Raw genomic sequence first — 21622 nt, 5'->3', positions numbered from 1 at the left:
ATGAAATAAAAGGAATTTTTTAAGTGCTTTTTCTTTACAGTTGGATGAAAGTGAACATTTGAGCTTCAATGTTAGATCACTGACACTTGAAGGTGTGGTGGTGTGCTGGGAACAGGTATTCAAGCATTAGCAGATACCATCCTGACTTATGGCAGAGGAAGGTTACCATACATAGACAGTCATGTAAGTGTTGATTAGATGGAATCATTGTGGTCATGTCTTATTCGACACAGATCTGTACTGCGCCCATGGATGATCTTGTAGTTGCACTGGTGATTTTTTTAGCCATGTTTTGTACTCCATTAGAAAGATCTTAATGGTTTCCAGCTTTCTTTTTGTCATTTCAGCATCGTCTCCTTCCTGTAACCCAAAATCACATGTGAATCTCCAGTGAATCGGGAATCTTCACTAATCACGATTTCATTATGATTCATTTTTGAGACGTACTACACAGGTATACCTTATTCATATAAAAAAGCACAAAAACAATCTTTACACTTTCAAAGTGACGTAATATAACATCTTTTCTTTCATACTATTCGCCATTTCCCGCGTTAGCGAGGTAGCGTCAAGAACAGAGGACTGGACCTTTGAGGGAATATCCTCACCATGGATGAAAAAATCTAAGGGCATACCAACCTTTCATAGTTAATAGGTGATTATTTGAGACCTGTCATTCACCTGTGTAAAGATTGCTTTTGTTTTGTGTGCATGCAGATAACTTCCTATGTATCTGAGGGGAAGGATCACAGTTTTGGTAGGACTTAATAATGCTGATCCTAACCATTATCTACCAAAGTTACTGGAGCAAATGGGATAAATCATTTTATTCTTTATACATCATAAATTTTCGTTCATAAAGTGAGACTAGAATTATTTTACTAGTTGTTTAATCTGTATGCAATCATCTTTACAAAGATTACCACTGGTATGGGGTTTCACACAACAAATATCTGGATATGTTCATAGACTAAAGCATAATTCAAAGATTCTGCATGTAATACCTTGTTTTAAATGAAGGAGAGCAAAGTCATCAAATGAAACAGAATTTGATTGGGACAAAACAACTGGAATCAAGAATTAGGAAAAAGTGCAAATTTAAGATTAGAAAATTCTAGGCTTAACATCACCGGGCAAATTTAACTGTTCTGAAGAAATATAACATCAAATGTAAATGTCATAAATTCCTGTTCATAAAGAGGCATAGTACCAAAAAGCTTACTTACCATTTTCAACATAGTATTACGTGCTTTTTGTCTGCCACATTCAAGGAGATGGAGCAGATTCTCATCTGGAGATATATCTCTATGGTGCATTTCCTTAAGTATCTCTAATGTGTAGAAATAATTTTTCCTAACCAGGCTGTTCTTCACCAGCATTGTCATTATCTCCAGATTTGGCCTGAGGAATATTTTTTTTTTAAAGTTTATATGAATTGGCATCATGTTTTGTCATTAAATGTAAGCTAATTTGGTAATTCAGCTGTCTCAGGAAATGGTCTTCCATACAACTGCCAGCCAACTTTCAGCCTCTCAGTTATTCCATCCATCTTTGATGCCAGGTAAGTAAGGGAACAAGGAGAAGCAGGAGACCAAATTAGAGGTGGAGGGATGGAATGAAAAAGAATTTGAGTGATCAGGGCCTGAATATGCAGGAGGATGAGAGGTGTGCAAGGAATAGAGTGAATTGGAATGATGTGGTACACCGGAGTCAACATGCTGTTAATGGACTGAACCTTTTCTGCTCTCTCAACCATACTTGATTGCTGTTTCCTGCGTTAGTAAGGTAGCACTAGGAACAGACGAATAAAAGCTGCATTCATTCACATTTAACCTTGACTATATATATATTTAGACAAATAAGACATGAATTTGAAAGTTTTAGGGTCAAAGAGTGTTTCTGTCTCTAAAATGAACTCCTTCCCCTTGGAAAGAATACTAATACACAAAGTAATACAATGAAAATATTGCATTATCAAGCAACCCTAGCTTCACTATACATTTTCTTTAAGTTAGCTGATGTAAAAGATAATGATAAATAATTGATTCCACATCAAAATCAGATTCTTACGTAAATTTAGCAGTATCCATATCCTGTAACAAGTCAGTGGCACTCTGCAGGTGATGACAACCCAGAGCCAAGCAGCCAAATGTAATGAGATCAGGCTCCAAATGGTGTTGCTGCATGAGGTCAAGTATATCCTGGAATACACATATTTTCAATATTAGCCTTATTCACATTTCTCTTCCTCAGACATTAAAAACAAATTCAGCTCTGGTAGATTAAAAAAAATGCTAAACACATTTGTCTATTTCTTGCCAAAGCCTTATCCACTACCTGTGTAAGTGCAAAAATCTGGACTACATATCCTCTTCCCTTTTCAAATCTGCCAACAGATTTAAAATGATCAGTCACCATCCAACTATACATCTTACCACATACACTAAGAAGACATATTCCTATGTAATTCTTAGTCTCTTTTACCACTATTGCCATCATTCAGTTGTTTGGGACATGACATTTTCCATGCTTTCCCAGCCTTCTTTAAATGAACTGCAGTTACACATTCATTTTTTACCATCTTGCTCATCATGCCAAAGCTTGGCGATACCAGACACAGCCTGCTTGTGTTGCAACAAATGTAAAGAAACTCCTTCAGCAAGGCTATATCATCAGAGTACAGTCTCATGAAAGAAACAATTAATCATTCAAAATGAGTCCATACTTTCCTTGCCACTGAATGCAACAGTCTTGAAGCTGCAGATATCTCCAAGCGAAGGGTCTTCAGGGTTAAACAATTATGATCTTTTTTATTTGTTTACCGTTTCCTGTATAAGCAAAGTAATAATAATAATAATTACCGCAGCTTTTCCTTAAAGTACTTTAGATGCATTACCACACAATCAAACATTTTCAGCAGTTGAGAATAATTACTCCATCTCATTTCATCACTACCTGTTAGCACTTCCCCATTGCCCCTTTCTAATGTTCTTAATTTGTTCTCTTGTTTTTCTTACACTATTAATCTCCTTCCTAAACATATTCTCTCTGAAATTTACTAATACATTCTGACTCCAACACTTATTTGCCTTTTTCTTTTTTTCAACCCCTGCACATTCCCCTTGACCTCCTGCAATTTTGTCTTGTACATCACATTTACAGTCTTCCCATGTAAGTACTGGCTATACATCTCTTTTTTCTCTCTCACTAGCAATTCTAATTTTACTTTATCATTCCAACACTCACTACCCATGGCTTTTGGCCATGTGAGCTATAAATAAGCTTTTCACAAGTTTGGCACTTGTTTAGCAGGGATTTTTTCACAATCACTTTTGGTTCTTCACAATTAAATAGGAATCTAATTAACAACTAGGTGTTATCTAGGTTATTTGTAACATAGTTAATAACATACCTTACCACCCTCTACATCCCCACGGAAGATGCGTTTGCGGATGAGCATGTTGCAGAACTGTGTGTCTGGTTTAAGACCAATATTCTCCATTGATCTGAGGAGTGCCTGAAACCAAAAGTAATATGCGGATTATTTGCTGTAAATATTGTCAACCTGGAAGGCTGGGGCTGGGGACTGTAGTTCTATAAAATCAGTTTCTACTGAAGGCGCTCCGAGCCTTGCATATAAACAGTATGTCTACAACCCCCACAAAACACGATCCAAAACCATTCCTCCAGCATCATCACCTGAAATACTCTAGACAAAAGTTATTTACTCCCTGCATCTATCCATCATTTTTGGGGTCTGTTTTTTTTTTTTTTTTTTTTTTTTTTTTTTTTTTTTTTTTTTTTGGGGGGGGGGGGGGGGTGTCTGTCTCTTTTCTCCTTTCATCTTCAAACACTACACTGAATCTTCTTCACCAACCTATTATTGGTTAGATGTCCTACATGGCTGGAACATTTCAAGAGGCATTCACCCATTCATTTTTAAGACGTCTTCTATACATCATACTTCTAGACCTTCAGTTGTTCTAATTCTAGGTACCCTACCAAAAGTATCCATATCTGCACTTTTTACCAGTCTGGATCCCACACATACTATAGTTTTGTATCCAAGTGTCCGAGAAGGGACAAGTGCTGGCTTGTGCAAACTTCTTGCCTATTCTGTATTTGAATTCCTCCCATTTGCAAGAGTTCTCTGTTTACCTCCAATTCTTCTCCTTTGCGTGAGTCTATAGTCACCATCAGTTTTTCTACTACCATCCTTACTAATAATCATTTCCAGTAAGGTCTCATCCTCCACTCAAACAATCATTATACTGAGACAGCACAACTTACATCCCAACTAACGTGTCCCTCAACCCTACTGAACCTAAAAACCTTGCTCTTATTCAGTTTTACTCTCAACTTTCTCCTTTCACACATTTTCCCAAACTCAGATATATATTTATATTTATTTATTATACTTTATCACCATTTCCATATTTTTGTTACTTTTTTTTTTTATACTATTCGCTATTTCCCGCGATAGCGAGGTAGCGTTAAGAACAGAGGACTGGGCCTTTGGGGGAATATCCTCACCTGGCCCTCTTCTCTATTCCTTCTCTTGGAAAATTAAAAAAAAAAAAAGATGAGAGGGGAGGATTTCCAGCCCCCCGCTCCCTTCCCTTTTAGTCGCCTTCTACGACACGCAGGGAATACGTGGGAAGTATTCTTTCTCCCCTATCCCCAGGGAATAGCATTTTTGTTACTAGATGCATAAAATGTCTTCTTAGCTCTCTAACAAGCCTTATTCACAAACCACCTTGGATAACATACCTGCTTAAAGATACGTCATATATGACCACATTCATCTACCAGAGTTATGGGATTACATATCAGTAATGCTCTTAAAAACATAGACATAACTACAGACATTTTTACAGAAAGATCATTTACTGAAAAATAATGAATATAGCTCTTGGAGTTGGTAGGCTTCCTGTATATCTTGAGGGACAAGTAATCAGGTTCCTTAGTAATCACCACATCAAGAAATGGCAATTTGCCTTCTTTTTTCCATTTAATCTTGAATTTGATGGTGGAGTGAATGTTATTCAATTCATTAAAGAAAACATTACAGTCTTGGGAAGATGTATTTTTTATTATACTTGATGACCGTTTCCCACGTCAGTGAGGTAGCACCAGGAATAGGGGAACTGGGGAGAAAAAATACTTCCTACATATTCCCCATGTGTTGTAGAAGGCGACTAAAGGGAGCGGGGGCTGGAAACCCTCCCCACCTTTTATTTCAATTTCTACAAAGGGGAAGGTATATATATAGCATTAATGAAATAGTTTTGACTTGAGGTGTCTCAGCTAACTCATTAAAAATACTTGCCTCTTCTGCATCAGTGTTTGAGGGTAAAGAGTCCACAAGCTGTGTGACAGTCTTCAAGTCTGCATTTACTCGGTCATGTGACATCTGTTCAAGTATACCACTTGGACCACCCAGAAGAGCCAGTCTGAAAATATATTTTTTTAAACAAATAATTGCTTCTCCTGCTTTAATGAGATACAGCATATGGAGAAGAACAAAGACCTAATATGAACATCAAAACTTGAATTTACAGAAGTAGCTGTAAGGGTGAGAGCCATAAATTGGGCAAGAAAAGATGGACTGGGTTGGAAAGAAGTGGGGGAATGCAGAGCCAAGTCATTAATGCAGCAATGAATTGGGTTATTTCCTGAAGAAAGAATATATCAATAAAAAGAAAGTGGAGGCTAGGAGATAGGACGTACCCCTGAGGAATGTCATCATTGACAAAATTAAGAAGATAATGATTAACCACAATTATGGAAATACTTATCATACTTGATCACCGTTTCCCTCATCAGTGAGGTAGCGCCAGGAATAGGGGGATTGGGGAGAAAGAATACTTCCCATTTATTCCTCACGTGTTGTAGAAGGCAACTAAATGTAGCAATGAATTGGGTTATTCCTGAAGAGAGAATATATTAGTAAAAAGAAAGAGGAGGCTAGGAGATAGGACGTAACCCTGAGGAATGTCATTATTGACAAGAATAAGAAGATAATGATCAACCACAATTATGGAAATATGCAGAAAACCAGAGAGAAAGCTGGATAAAAAAAGATCACAGTAAGAAAGGAAAGCTAAATGAAAGGAGCTTGGAGGTCAGACCTCGATGCTACACCCTCTCAAAAGCTCTCGAGACATGTAGGATTATGACATACAAATCACCAAAGTCTCTATGAAAGGATGACCAGGTGTAAGTAATACAGGTATGGATATCACTGCTAGATCTCAAACAAGCAATACTAGCAGATAGATGACAATCATGATGATGATGATAATAGAAATTTGGGAGAAATTCAAAGACTCGTTAAATGGTAAAAGTCAAAGGAATTGGACAACAACTGAAAGGATTTGAATAGGCACCCACCTTTGCAAATTCGAGGAATGATGTTTTTTAAAAAAAAATCAAAAGAAGCATAAAAATTCAAAGGCTCAAGGCTGAAAAACACGAGGAGGGATGCTATCCAGTTTTGTGTCTATAGAGATACCTTTTTGGAGTGAAAGATTATTGAAAGACGCATAGGACTAGTAAAGATGTATTGAGGCGAAGGAATACTGAGGTCATCCAGGGTGGGGTTAGAAGGAAAAGTTCTGAAATGAGGGGCTTAACCAAGAGGAGAAACAACTACAGACTCATTTTCAGTCACTGGTCAGAAAGACCATGCAGGTAGTAGCTGGTAGGCACCCAGTGACTAGGGAGGTATATTACCACTACTATCCTCCTGGGTATCAGGAGGGTTAGTGACGGCTGCATAGTGAGCCACTGCTTCAGTGGTTGTCAAGTTGCACTCCTCTGACCCATTTAGCTGTCTCTTTTTCTGACTCACCCACATATAGACTGCTGGCATTATTCACAAACATACAATCTCTCCTTGTCATACATAACACCTGACAACACTTAACTCACATAGCTCATTCTTCGTAACTCCAGATTATCCTGTGGTGAGCACTATGTGCTAGCCCTGCCTTTTGGTAAAATAGTAGTAGGTGGGAACATTTAGGCAGGAGCATTAGGTCGAAGCAGTAGGTAGGAACATAAGGTAGGAGCCTTTGGTTGTAGTAGTCATTTACACCATTAGGTAGGAGCCTCTGCAAACACTGTGCTAGAGTTGCCTTCTGCCAGTGGCCTGTTATGGGGTGAGGCACTAAAGGCTGAGAAGCAGCACTGGAGTTCAATAATTATGGAGACTACTGCCATGACCAACCCCTTGCGGGAGTTACAGGAGGGAGCAGGCATTAGAGATGTGAATAGATAGGTCAGAAAGACCTATCAGCGGAAGAATAAGGATATCAAAATTCCTCTGAATAAGGGAGTGCAATGGTTTAAGGAAGAGATGAAAGCCGAATGAAACTCAATGGCAAGAATGTTTTCACATACAATACATCACGTTCCATGCCCAAATAGCCTCGGAACATTCATAGCTGAACCAAGGATTCAATGAAAAGATGAATATAAGCATTGCCTGAGGAGGTGCTGTAATTATCCTAAGGAAACTATAGCATAATGACGAGAAGTTTAATTAAATCTAGAATGCTGGAAGAGGAGTTGTGATGGTCTAGAACATGAGTAGGCTGGTTTGTAATGTACACTAGATCATTCAAAATGCAAAATGGAAACTGTAAGAGCTCTTGAAATTATACACTTTTAATTTCAGCCACTCCTTGTGATATACCTTGACGTTCCTCTGGCAGAGGATCTCAATAATAAAACGTCATGCTTTCTTGGCAGGAATTTAGATAGTTGAAGAATGGCTTAAAGTTTGCATAGTTATAGCATCATAGTAGTAAGACTAAAAAGATCAGAGGTAGTTGAGAGACAAATCCTGAGCCAGTTGATATCAAAGTTACAAAGATTTAAGATGTACACAATTAACATGTCTGAAAAAACAAAGAAGACAATAAACAACTCAAGTGTTGAGTAGAATACTTTAAAATAAAAGTGTTTATTCAATTACATGGCTGAGAACTACTAAAAGAAACAGCTAACTTTTGTGAACTTTCATTAAATATGAGAATATGCATTTTTAAAAATGAGATGAAAAATGAAATGCAGAAACGAGAAAAATGAAAATACATTGAAGAGGCAAAGGAATGATAAAGTAGTAATCCATAAGTCATGCAAAGAAGATTAGAAATATATAAACTACACAGATAGGATTAGTTTCTTACAAAGTGTGAATGAAGAAGAGTTGATAAGTGTAAAACTATGTTAAAGACCTCACTGAAGCCAGAGATATGTAATGTATGAAGAGGACTATTAATATGGATACATACGATCAAACTATTTACAATATATCCTTAATGGGTCATCCTGTTGAGCTGGTCAACACCAGTATGACTAGACATATACACTTGCCTGTCTTGTGGCTGATCTAGAGGCCCCAAGCCCACAACTGCTCCAGTTGCTAAAGTTCGCCCTAAAAGATTGGGTAACACATGATTCTGCCCTGCAGTAACTTGAACTTCTCTTCTCATTTCAGTCATGCTGTAAAGTTGTTCATTATTTAAATTTTCACTTATTCCTTCAGATTTTTTTTCAGTATTTTCTAAACTGTCTTTCACCTCTTGAGTACTAACTGTATTTCTTGATTCTGATGCATGGAGCTTATCTTCATTTGCTAGAACTAGGACCTTCTCTGTAATTAGTCGTTTCTTCATCTCTCTTTTGGTCCCCTTAACTGCATTACCCACAACACCTTCAAGAAGACTGGAGGTCAATCGCTGGTCTCCAGCACCACAATCCACAATGCACCGTATCAATAGATTATATGAAAAGATGTCGGGAGACAGCTTTAATTCACGCATTTTCCTCCAGACCTGTTCACAGAGAATAATCAGGGACAGAAATTAAGACAGAGACTTTACAGGGTGACCTTTTTCTTTGATTTGGAATCAATTATATCAATTAACAGAAATAGGATTAGGAGGAACTCAGTGGAACAATACATTAGATGAGGAGAGTTGAAAGGAATCAAATTAATAGCCTGAAATATCAGTAAAATACACTTTATTTGACTGACAGCTTGAGCAAAAAGTTGGAGCAGTTTATATGTTGGCATATATGATAATAACAGAAAAGATTCTGAATTGAGATATCTTGAAGAAATATTTTATACAGTGTATATATATGAGACTTAAACTCAAATAGTGTATTTTTGTTAAATCCCTGTTTTTCAAAAAGCATATAGACAAGCTGTAGAAAGTGCAAAATGATGTATCTTTCTGAAACCCCTATTCAAAAAGCATAGAGACAAGCTGTAGAAAGTGAAAATATGTAACTAGAATGGTGCACAAATAATTTGATGGTTTGGACTCCGAAGAATGGTAGATAACACAGTCATTACTTAAAAACAAAGACAGAGCAGGGTGGGAATATTATTAGGACTTACAACTATTCTGAGTGGACCAAGTGATTTGAATGAATTAGATTTTGCATAACTGAAGTAAAGAGGACTCGGAAACAAAAAAGGAAACTCAGAGGAAACAGTGGGAAGGGAAGCAAGGATATACATTTTAAGAAATGGGATAATGTCCAGTTGGACATCATTAAGTGAGAATATAGTGTGCAAGAAATGTGAATGTTTCAAAACTAGGTTAGGCCAATTTACATATTTAAAGAACAGGACAAGATGTGTACTGCTTACTATCTGTGTGTAATAGTTGGGCAATTTTGTGGACCTATTCACACAAGAGTTAAGTGGTTTGTTCCTGGACTACCAGAAATCATGCACTTATCACAGGAGATTGGTAAAGAAGCTGAATCTCCAAGGCAGGAATCGTGGGAGAGAGAGAGACCCCTTCCATGGATGAGGTATGGAGGAGGAGGTGTGATTGAGTGGATGCATCTGATATGTAATTCAGTATGGAAACAGAAGGTTGTGCCTGAGGACTGGGTGAAAGCTATAACTATTCCTTTCTTCAAAAGAAAAGGTACTAAGGATGTATGTAGCAATTATCGTAGAAAAAGTCTGTTAAGTGTACCAGGTTAAGTGTATACAAGAATGTAGAGTAATGGAAGTGAATGAATGCAGAATAAGTGAAGAACAAGGGGGTTTTACAAAAGGTAGGGGAGGCGTGGATCAGATTTTTCTGGTAAAGATGACAGTGGAAAAGTATTTAGCAAAAGGTAAGAAGTTGTATATAGCTTTTATGGATCTGGAGAAAGTGTATGACAGAGTTGAGTGGAATCCTTTATGGGATGTTTTATTATGTGATGTGTTAAGGATATATATGGGGTAGGGGGACAACTGTTGGATGGTGTGAAAGCCTTCTATAGAGGAGCAAATGCACATGTAAGAGTGGATAGATAGTTGAGTGAAAGTTTTGGGATATGTGTATCGTGTGAGGCAGGGCTGGGTGATGTCACCGTAGATTTTTAATATATGTATGGATGGATGTATGGATGGAGTGATAAGTGAGACGAAAGCAAAACTAGGGAAAAAGGGTATAGAGATGGAGTGAGATATGGTGGCTAGTGGCAAGCCTGTATGCAGATGATACTGTGTTGTTTGCTGAGAGTGCAAAGGAGTTATAGAAGATTGTGTGTTTTATTATGTGTGTAAGCATTGGCAATTGAAGGTAAATGCAAGTAAAAGTAATGGCGTTTGAAAGGAAACAGAGTGAAAGTATAGATTTTGTAAAACCATATAAAGTGAAAGAGTTTAAGTATTTAGGAGCTATCTTGGGTAAGTTTGGTGATATGGGAGGAGCAATATGGGAGATAGTAGAATAATGAAGGGTAGAGGTGTAAGTATGGAAGTGAAAAGAGGATTAAGGAACAGCATAGTCCTCTCAACCCTAACCTATGCCACCATAACATGGATATGGAATGAATCACTGAGGTCAAGAATCCAGGCTGTGAAAATGAGCTGTTTGAGAAGAACATTTGATGTGACTAGAGGGAATGAAGAAAGAAATGAAGGGGTATATGAGAGATGTGGTATAGCAAGGAATATATTGTGGAGTGTAGAATGGGTGAAACGTAATATATATACATACATGAGGTGATTTGAGCATGTGGAAAGAATGCAAGATCGAGTTTACAATGAAACTGTACGATAGCATAATCAAAGGGGTTGGTGTGAAAGGAAGACCAACTTTGGCATGGGCAAATAGGGTGGAGGAATACTGGAGAGAGAGAAAAAGTGGAAGAATGCATGGAATGGTGGTGTATGAGAGGGAGGTTGGGATAAGTGGAGACTTTTATGCTGTGGCCACCCAAACAGAATGGGCATCAGAGATATAGACAGACAGATAGATGGGGAGTGGACTTGGCAGCAAATGGGACTGTGAAAGTATAAGTGAGTCACATGGTGTGGGAAGGGGTGAAGGTTCTGAGAGCACTGAAGAATGTTTGGAATGAGAGAATATTATCTCAGAGGGCAGAAATGGAATGTTTGAAGGAATAGCAGTTACAACAATAGCATATGGTTGTGAGACATTGGCCATAGATGAGGTTGTGTGGAGGATGTGTTGGAAAAGAAACATCTGAGGACAGTATGTAGTGTGAGGTGGTTTGATTGAGTAATAAGTAATGAAAGGTTAAGAGAGATATGTGGTAACAGGGTGTGGTTGAGAAAGCAGAAGAGGGTAAGTTGAAATGGTATGAACATAAGGGGAGAAAAAGTAATGTGTGGAAATAGAGAGAGTGCGGTTGAGAGAGCAGAAGAGGATGTGTTGAAATGGTTTGGACACACGGAGAGAATGAGTGAGGAAAGATTGACAAAGAGGATATGTGTGTCTGAGATGGAGGGAACAAGAAACAGGAGACCAAATTGGAGGTGGAAGGATGGAGTGAAAAAGATTGCAAAGAGGATATGTATGTCTGAGATGGAGGGAACAAGGAGAAGCAGGAGACCAAATTGGAGGTGGAAGGATGGAGTGAAAAAGATTGTGAGCTATCAGGGCCTGAACATACAAGAGGGTGAGAGGCATGCAAGGAATAGAGTGAATTGGAACGATGTGGTATGTTGGAGTCAACATGCTGTCAATGGCCTGAACCAGGGCATGTGAAATGTCTGGGGTAAACTGTGGAAAGGTCTAACGGGTCTATGGCTGGGGAGATGTGGTTTCGGTGCATTACACATGACAGCTACAGACTGAGTGTGTGTGTGTGTATGAGCGGATGTGCCTTTCTTCATCTGTTTCCTGTAGCTACCTCGATAAAGTGGGAAAACAGCCATCAGTTATCAAAAAAAATAATAGGATTTGGTTATCACACTTGCACAAAGAAACAAAGATCTAATAAACTCCAAAGAAGAGGAACAGAGATGGTACCTGAAATACAAGGACAGATTTTTTTGGTGTGTGTTTTGATGATTACCAGCATGATATGGGGAAAAAAAATCAAAAGCCATCTTGGGTGAGGGGAGAGGTAAGGGAAAAATTATGTAGAAATAATCAGGGGACCACAAGTATTTGTAGACCTAACTTTGAATGTAGAAAAGTTACAGGAAGAGGGAAAGATGAAAAGGGGAAGAAGTTATAAGAAGTTAGAGCACATGAAATTGCACATCATATAAGATATAAATATAAGGAGACTTGATTACAATCTTCAAGATTCTAAATTAAGTTGACTAGGCTAAGAGAGAACAGTTCTACAAATAATGGAAAGCAACCAGATGGTCATAGCAAGAAATTTATCAAGATATTTGTTATAAAATAAGCATATGTATGATATGATTTTATATTTGTGGAATATGGTAAATGAAAAGTTTTGTGGGGCCTGGATGTGGAAAGGGAGCTGTGGTTTCAGTGCATTATACATGACAGCTAAAGACTGAGTGAATGAATGTGGCCTCTGTTGTCTTTTCCTAGCGCTACCTCACGTGCGTGCGGGGGGAGAGGGTTGCCATTTCATGTGTGGCGGGGTGGCAATGGGAATGAAGAAGGGCAGCAAGTATGAATTATGTACATGTGTATATATGTACATGTCTTTGGATGTATATATATGTATATGTTGAAACGTATAGGTATGTATACGTGCATGTGTGGACGTGTATGTATATACATTTGTATGCAGATGGGTTGGGCCATTCTTTCGTCTGTTTCCTTGCGCTACCTAACTAACGCAGGAGACAGCGACAAAGTATAATTATGATAATAATAATAATGGTAAATGAAGGAAATGTGAATGCAGAAAGTGTACATTATTATCAAAAGTTGTATGATAGTTAAGAAAGTTGGAAAAATTGAGCCCCTCCTTTTTTTTGTACTGTACAAATGGGTAATTTCACATACACTGTAATTTCAATTTAGTAACTTACCATAATAGCATGCCTAAAACCAGTTTCCTTATCAGAGATGCAAGCCTGTAGTAGGAAGTTTATAGTACTTGTTGTCACCAACAACCCCTGTTCAATCATATCATCAACAATCTGGAAAGCAGTATTGATATCTCCACATCTTCCAAATGCTGAAAAAGAGAGAAAAAATATCACTACAATATCATGGATACATCTGAAGTTTCAGTAGTCCCAGCAGAGTTGTATGATGTGTTAAAGTGTTAAGAAGTGAATCATAAAATGGTGTGAGACAGAATGAAAGTTGCCTACAAGTGGGTGAATATTAGTATTTATACAACTGGGAGTGAGAAGAAAGCTCTGTGTGGAGAGGGGACTGTATACTTGAGGGGTCACATATCTTGAAAACTTTCTACTATCATGCTGTCTACATTATCCATGTCCTCAGTCATTCTGTTCCATTCATCCACTGCTCTTAAATTATAAATGTACTTCTTTAAACCTTTTTTAATAATGTTATTGCTTAATTTCATGTTATGTCCTTTGGTTGCTCTATCCCTAAATCTCTCAATGTCACTGATCTGTTATAGAAATTTACGTGTGAAAGAAGTGGTGAAAGGGTGAGGTATGAAAAAGAGGCCTGTGTACAGATACCATGAGATTGAGTGAGGAATAACATAGGTTTAGAGTAAATGAAACAAATGAAGCTGGAGGGGAGTGAAAGGTATTTAGGGAAGCACGTTTGCAAAAAGTGTGTAGTATGAGGAAGGTGGGATGTGGATGTATGAGAAAGGGTAGCAAAAACTGGGATGAAAAAGTGAAACAGCCCACCCTAAGAGACTATTCTATGGTTTACCTTGACTGCTTCACATACACTATTTCAGCCCACTGACAATACGTCACCCCCACCCTCCATATACCACCTTGATCTAGTTCATTCTATCCTAAGCGTATCTCTCACCCTCCTAAATGTTCAGGACACAATACCAAAAAGCCTCCCTCACTCTATCCTTCCATCTTCTTGGTATCCCCTTTACCCTCAATACCCCCATTTGTGTAACATATTTCCTCTTAGTCAGCCTTCCTTGCGCATCCTCTCCACATGTACAAACCATATCAGCACACTATAATCAGCTTTCTTAATCAGACCAGTTATTACCACAACTACTCTTGTGCTGTCATTCTTTACAGGATCAACCCATTTCACACCACGTCATCTTCAGATATTTAATTTCCAACATGCCCCCTTCTTCATTTACTTTTCATTAAAGGTCCAAGACTTGCATTCATAGACACTATTGGGATCAGCTCCCTTCAAACACACCCATTTTTGCCTTTGCAAACACTGAAGCTGCACTACAACCCATACCCAAGTTAGATGTTCTGTCTTCCCAACACCCTGTAAACATTACCAGGTATACTCAAAAGACTTACACAGTTCCTTTATGGTTTGAACAATCTCTTTTGTCCTCCTTGCCTATATATTCCCTATATATAATGGGACTATACATGCATTATGGCAGTCTTCAGTCACCTAAACTTGGGCCATACAAATGCTGAAAAGCCTGACTAACCACTCAACAATACTGTTGACTCCTTTCTTGGGAACTTGGTTTTATTTTTATCCACTCCTGTTACTCTGCCACATTTCATCCTATGCATGGCATTCACCACTCCCTCTCTTTTCACTAAACCATTTCTCGGGACTCTGTGTATATGTTTGAATTTGTGTTGCATACCTTTAATCATAGCATGGCTGATAATCTGGTTGAATAAATATCCATTTTGCAGCAACTGTTCCCGCAGTTGTGTAGCCCGCTTCAGTCCATCTGTTTCTGGCCATGGTGAGTTGGCACAAGCATTGAAGAGTCCAGTATAGGCAACAGGTTGAACTTTAAGTCCACGCTTTTTCATCTAAAAGTGAAATTTGAAATTATAAACAAATTATTACGATGTGAATTGCTTGTATATTACAAAAAAACATATTTAAAACTATATCTACCATTATATTCAATTATATCCATCATGCCATATCCCATACCTGAGTACACAAATCATACTACAGTAGCTTCGTCACAGTACATGTATATTTTGGTGTTTAATACCCAACAGCACAACCCTTGAAACCTTCAGCAAAAGATAATGCGAACTGCTTAGTTCATACATAAGTGAAGTGGATTGTCATACTTTTCTTTCTTTCATACTTGATAGCAGCTTCCCTTGTTACCAAGGTAGTGTTAGGAACAGACAAAGAAAGGCCACATTCACTCTCATACATTCTCTAGCTGCCATGTGCAATATATCAAAATGTCATACTTTCATGTATGTAGTACAAGAGCAAAAGAATTAATGAAAAAGTATCTGATAAAGTTCTTCCTTCTATACAGCATATGTTTGACAGGGCAATTGATATATTTTCTGAAGATTCCACAAGTTCCCACTACCATGTTGGAAAGTCCTCTGATCAAGATGATAAAGTTTCAGAGTTACATGGGACTAATTTTTTTGCCTGTGCTGAGTAAGTCAACAGAACAAGAGATTATCAGCCCTGAGTAACAGACAAAAAATAAACCAAATCATTACTGCCATTATTACCAAACTTGCTGACGTGATGCCACCCTCCTCATACCCTTCGTTCCTTCGTACCCAGTGACAAGTCGGAATACTGATATCTTTGTTAACCCTAGGTTGCTCTCACCTAAGAAATGAGCCTCCTGGGATTCTCCAACCTATTCTATCTGACTGATGACAAGCTAAAGATATAATACTGTAAATAGTCTACAGAACCCACTCACTTCCCCACAGCTTGGACCCCAAGTCTTTAGAACACTGGGAGAACAATAAATGGGCTGTTGCCTGATGCTCATTTTGTCACCAGCTAGGATAAAAGAGTGGTGCTCCTGGTGACACAAAAGTATAATCAACTCAAGAAGAATAAATAATTACTTTAGAAGTATATCTAGGGTCCCAACATCCACAGACCACATTATCACGGCAAATCCTAAAGAATGTAAGTACAAACATGGCATTAAGGATGGAGAAATAAGGAAGGGAGGTGTACAGGGTAGGGAGGTGACTGAACCCCTGGGATGAATTTTTAATTTTCCAAAAGAAGGAACAGAAAAGGGGGTCAAGAGAGGATATTCCCTCAAAGGCTCAGTCCTCTGTTCTTAACGCTACCTCACTAATGCGGGAAATGTTGAATAGTATGAAAAAAATATTAAAAAAATGACTGTGAAACATGGACATAGAATATGCAGGGAGGTCTGCGATTCTGGCTTCCAAAACAAACCACCTGAGAGGATGTTTGTGGTGTTAACAGGTGGGACAGAGTAGATCCTAGTGAAATGTACAGATATGGGATGTCAGAGACATAAGAAACAAAAAGACACAAAGTGTAGAGTTATAAAGAGGTTTAAATACCTTAAAGATGTTTGAGTCATACAAAAAGGATGCATGAGAGTATGTTGGGAAAAAATATAAAGGTGTGAGGTAAATGGAGATAAAAAGAGAAGATAGTTGAGTTGCTAGGAGGGATAAATGAAGTAATAAGGAAAAGGATGCAGTAAAGTGTGAGAGGGATGGATAATGCTAGAGAGGAGTGTTTGGATAAGGTAGCCAAGATGTTTTTTTTGCTGTGGCCATCCCACTCTAGGGGGTAAGAGACGTCAGACTGACAGAGAGATTTGGCAGTCTGATTGCACTATTACCTGATTGTAGAGCTGAAATGCCTTTTTAGTATAGCCTGCTCGGCCACAAGCATTTATGAGAACTTGGAAACAGAAGTCATTAGGCTTGGCTCTAACTGCTGGCATCTCCTCCTCCAGGATCTTCAAAGCAGCTGAGAGCTGAAAAGTAAGTAAAGCTATTATAATGCTCATCAACAAGAATGAGAGGAAACTTCCTGTACAATACAGCTACATACCATATCATGATGAATGAACTTATCCATTCAAACCACAAACATTAATTTTTGAAGTATGAAAAGCCATTTAAATACTGTTGGCTGAGATCTGTAAGCATTAAAGAGAGCACTTTCTCAAGAGGTAAGTTACAGAATAGTGTAGCCACCAGGATGCTACACACTTTGACCACTATAATATCTACAAAGCTGGTTAATGTTCATTCACAGAAACCAGATAACAGCAACTATCTCATAAAGGAAGAGAAAAGCATGAGCTTCTTTATATTAATCAAAACAAGGATTGTCCATAATAGAATGGGCTTTCTAAAGGACGGTAATCCCACCCAGTGTTCAACATTTTCAAAGCTTAAGTGGGTCTACAGATCTGCTAGCCAAGAGTTTCTGCATATATCCCTTGCTGTGCGTATTTATGGCATACAATAACTCAAGCTACTCGGGTCCTTCCACAGCTCACGTGCACCATGATGAAAGAAATAGCTGCTCCTGAAAATATTATCACCAGAACAAAATTAACAAAATCCCATAATTCAGAATTTGAAACGGTGAATGTAGCAAACACATCAACAACACGAAGGGAAAGATTTAAAGCAAGGGTCTAAAGATGATCAGAGCACCACAGCTCTATATGTATTGACAAAATATTAAGGAATGGATAAAATTATATATACTGTAAAAAAGGAAATTACAGTACCAACCTTCTTTTCTTTGCATAAATTCTTCATTTGCTGTCCATAATATTGTGGTGAGTGTCTCCTTTCCCAACGGGCTTCTTGATATCTTCTTTCTCTCTCATCACCCTCATCACCTTTCTCATTCTCATAATCATGCTTTAAAGGTGCCAGTTTACCAAATCCATCATCAGGTGATGCAACTCCATTTATATCTCCATTTCCTGAAGACTGTAGAGTATCCTCTTTTCCTGATCCTCTTACTTCAACAGCACTAGTTTCTTCACTACCATCTTTCTTCTCAACTCTTTGTTTGGTATTTCTCCTTAAAAAATAATAATAGTCATCCTCACTGTCATCTTGATGACCTGTCATTGATTTTTTAATAATTTCGTCATATTCCACGTCTTTAAATTCTTTCCATTTTTCAATAATGAAACTCTGTTGGTAGTTCCCCAAACTCCCAACTGTATCTTCATCTTGTTTTTGATGTTGAAATAGATTCTTATTATAACTAATTTTTGGAAAAGTTCTATTATTTTTCTTTATGTCATTCTTTTCCTTTAGAAATTTTTCATGTATATTTGATCCTGATGCTAAACATCCAAAAGTGTCACTGTCATCCCTATTTTCTGAATCAACTTTTTCATCTGATGATGAAACTAACTGAATCCAATTTGGATTGCTTATCGTTGACTGCCAAAGTGGCTGACACCTTCTTAATCTTGAGTGCAGAGAATACATCCTTACACATCTATCTGGAACTGAATGTAACATCAAATTACAAAATATCCAGAACACACAATGACTACCTTTGAATAACATCCTACTAACACAAAATAATGTGGGACATCTGAATATATGAATCGTGCATATAGTTTATCTATCTATCTACCTATATCTCTGATGCCTGTTCCATTAAGGATTTCTCTAAGGGAAGGTGGCCATGGCAATAGTCTCTCTATAACTAGTGAACTCCAGGGCCACTTTTTAGCCTGTAGTGCCTCACCCTTAACAGGCCACTGGCAGAGAGCAAGTCTAGTGTAGTGTTTGCAGAGGCTTCTATTTATTGTTCTTACTTACTACTACTACCTAATCTTCCTTTAAATGAACTGGTACCCCAGTTTGTAAGTTATGTTCAAGGAAAATTCTGTTAATAGAGCTGATGTTATGCATGGGAAATACCTATATTTTAATTATGATAAAAATAGGTGATTTTTAGCTGCTCTGAAAAGTAAGAAAAGGTTCCCTTGATTTCTACAGATGTTTCACCTACTTTCAATTTGATTAACCCCACATTTTTACAGATCTTCAAAGCCTATCCCACATGTAAAGATACAAGGCTGCAATGCCACTAGCTTCAATCTTTCTTTAGCAAGGTAAGTTGATGAATCCAGCAACAGAGTTTAAACTGAGAGTGTATGACAGTATGAGTATAGGGGTTAGTGTGAGAGAAAGACCACCTGTGACACGGGGAAATAAAGTGTAAGAATAACAGAGGGATAGAAATGATGGGAGAGATGCGTGGAATTGTGTATGCCTGGGAGGCATGTAAGGACAGGGACATATGGTGATTCTTTGCTGGCCCTTGATGGAGTTCCTGCAGAGGGTCCTTCCTGTAGACATGTAAGGAATCATAGTGATTCACTGGACAGTTAGGTTTGCAACACTAGTAGGAAATGGTTGGTTGGCAGCCAATGATCAGGAAGGTATACTACCAGTATTATCCCCCTGAGTGTGAGGAGGGTTGGTGATGGCTGCATAGTGAGAATGCACTTCAGTGGCTGTCAAGTTACACTCCCCTGATCCAGGTAGCTGTCTTTTCTTTCTGCCTCACCCACACATGGACTACTGGCATTCTTTTTACAAACAGAAATCTCTTCTTGTCACAGCTCATTCTTCGTAACTGTAGATTTTCCTGTGGCGAGTGCTATGTATTAGCCCTTCCTTCTGACAAAATGAAAGGATCAGTAGATAGAGATAGTACGTAGGAGAATTGAGGTAGGAGCATTAGGTAGAAACAATAGGTGGAAGTAGCCAGTAGGAACATTAGATAGGAGTCTCTGCCAACACTGTGCTAGACTTGCCCTCTGCCAGTGGCCTGTTATGGGTGACGCACTAAAGGCTAAAAGGCAGTGCTGTGGCTCACTAGTTATGGAGACTCTATTGCCATGGCCAAGGCCACCCCTTAAGGGGAGTTCCAGAAACGAACAGGCATCAGAGATATAGATAGTCAGACAGTTAGAATCACTTATGCATACCTATTTGTGGTTTTAAAAAGATTCACAGTACCAACACAAGAAACAGAACCCAACATAATCTAATGTAAATTGTAGTGATTACTGCAGGAGAAGCAAGAGTTCTACTTCGCCACGTGACAAAGAATATTACTTTTATATGAACTGGTCCTTAATGTCCCTGATATTCACAGCCCTCGCCTCCCCATCATCAAGTTTTGTAATTTATTCAGTGTCACTACCTCTCCTCAGTACCCTTCCAGGTCACTTCCATCATGTCCTGTGAGTCTAGTAATAAACTTTTCTTCCACTCCGTCAATTCCTGCTGTGCTATCTTGTAATTTCAAATTCACCAGGTTTTCACATCCTTCCTCTGAATATTTTTTTTTTATGATTATTCAGTTTAGGGGAACCACAGAAATAACTCGAAGATCTGGACAAGATGCGACCTAATGCACTCCTTATACTTTGTAGAAATAGGTTAAGAATTGGGAATCATGAACTGAAGCATCACTTATCGACTCTAAGATAGATGGTAATGACAGTAGGGAGGGCTATGAAGATCTGGGAAAATGTGGAGTAAAGGACAACACTTCCAGAAAAGAACTTTTGAAAACTTCAGCTAACTTCCCCAACCTTGGCCATCTAAACTGATCGTATTTGTGATATATGGTAAAAAAAAAAAAAAAGTGCATTCATTTGCTCAGAAATTTGTTCGATGTAAGTTTTGTGTTCACTTTTGCCTCATATTTTATTTGTTCATTATGAGCTTTATTTTACTTAGCATGGGTATAACAATTATGCCCCAGATCAAGTCCCCCCTGGTCTAATTTACATATTCGTTTCATAGGAACTCATGAACACAGACGCCCTAAAATACGAAAACTTTATTATTTTGTTACAGTATCATGATTTTTTTAAAGTATCAGATTATCCGTTCGATAATCCACGTCTTCATAACTGAGGCAGGAACTGCTTACAGGACGAAGAGCTTCTTACCTGTGTGTATTCTGTAATCAGCTGAGCCACAGTTGGTGTTGCGAGTAAACACAACCTAGCAAACGTCTTCGGCCAGCAACCACGAGTGTTCGCTAGCAAATTGGTGTCCACGTTTCCATTTGGGAATCGAAATGCTCTGGGAAAACTATTCTCCAACTTACCATTCTAATTATGTAATTGATATGAATTATTCTGTAATCAGCTGATCCACAGTTGGTGTTGCGAGTAAATACAACCCAGCGAACGTCTTCGGACAGCAACCACGAGTGTTTGCTAGCAAATTGGTGTCCACGTTTACGTTTGAAAAATCGAAATGCTCTGGGAAAGCTATTATCCAACTTATCATTCTAATTATCTAATTAATACAAATTTGTACAGTATGGGTAGAGAGTTGACCGTTTGTGCACTGCTGTAAATACAGCTGAAAATACATAATTGATGTTGACTAACGTTGTTACGAAATCGAACCAACGTCTCATTTTCCTTAATACAGTTCGAAGAACATGGGTTACTGTTAAGGGTTATT

At 38.2% G+C, this 21622-nt stretch overlaps 1 protein-coding gene across 3 annotated transcripts; it reads right to left on the bottom strand.

Annotated features, from left to right (window-relative positions):
- Positions 1-6: 6 nt before the first annotated feature.
- On the bottom strand, positions 7-21543 carry LOC139763123 (pentatricopeptide repeat-containing protein 1, mitochondrial). 3 transcript variants are annotated; one of them, XM_071688798.1, is made up of 11 exons: positions 21097-21543; positions 17888-18624; positions 16978-17115; positions 15007-15181; positions 13292-13440; positions 8383-8843; positions 5330-5453; positions 3413-3517; positions 2071-2201; positions 1227-1401; positions 7-360 (listed from the first exon to the last, which is right to left on the bottom strand). In XM_071688798.1, the coding sequence occupies exons 2-11, from the start codon at positions 18602-18604 to the stop codon at positions 214-216; spliced, it is 2322 nt and encodes a 773-aa protein (XP_071544899.1). In that variant the 5' UTR covers positions 18605-18624; positions 21097-21543; the 3' UTR covers positions 7-213. The 3 variants fall into 3 exon arrangements, with proteins under 3 accessions (XP_071544899.1, XP_071544901.1, XP_071544900.1); XM_071688800.1 differs by having other exon boundaries at positions 21258-21281; XM_071688799.1 differs by lacking the exon at positions 21097-21543 and adding an exon at positions 19579-19702.
- Positions 21544-21622: the final 79 nt, after the last annotated feature.

Source organism: Panulirus ornatus, chromosome 46 (assembly GCF_036320965.1).
Source record: "Panulirus ornatus isolate Po-2019 chromosome 46, ASM3632096v1, whole genome shotgun sequence".
In the NCBI taxonomy this organism is placed as follows: Eukaryota; Metazoa; Arthropoda; class Malacostraca; order Decapoda; family Palinuridae; genus Panulirus; species Panulirus ornatus.
Note: the sequence above shows the minus strand (reverse complement) of the source record. Positions and strands in the feature narration are given on the sequence as shown.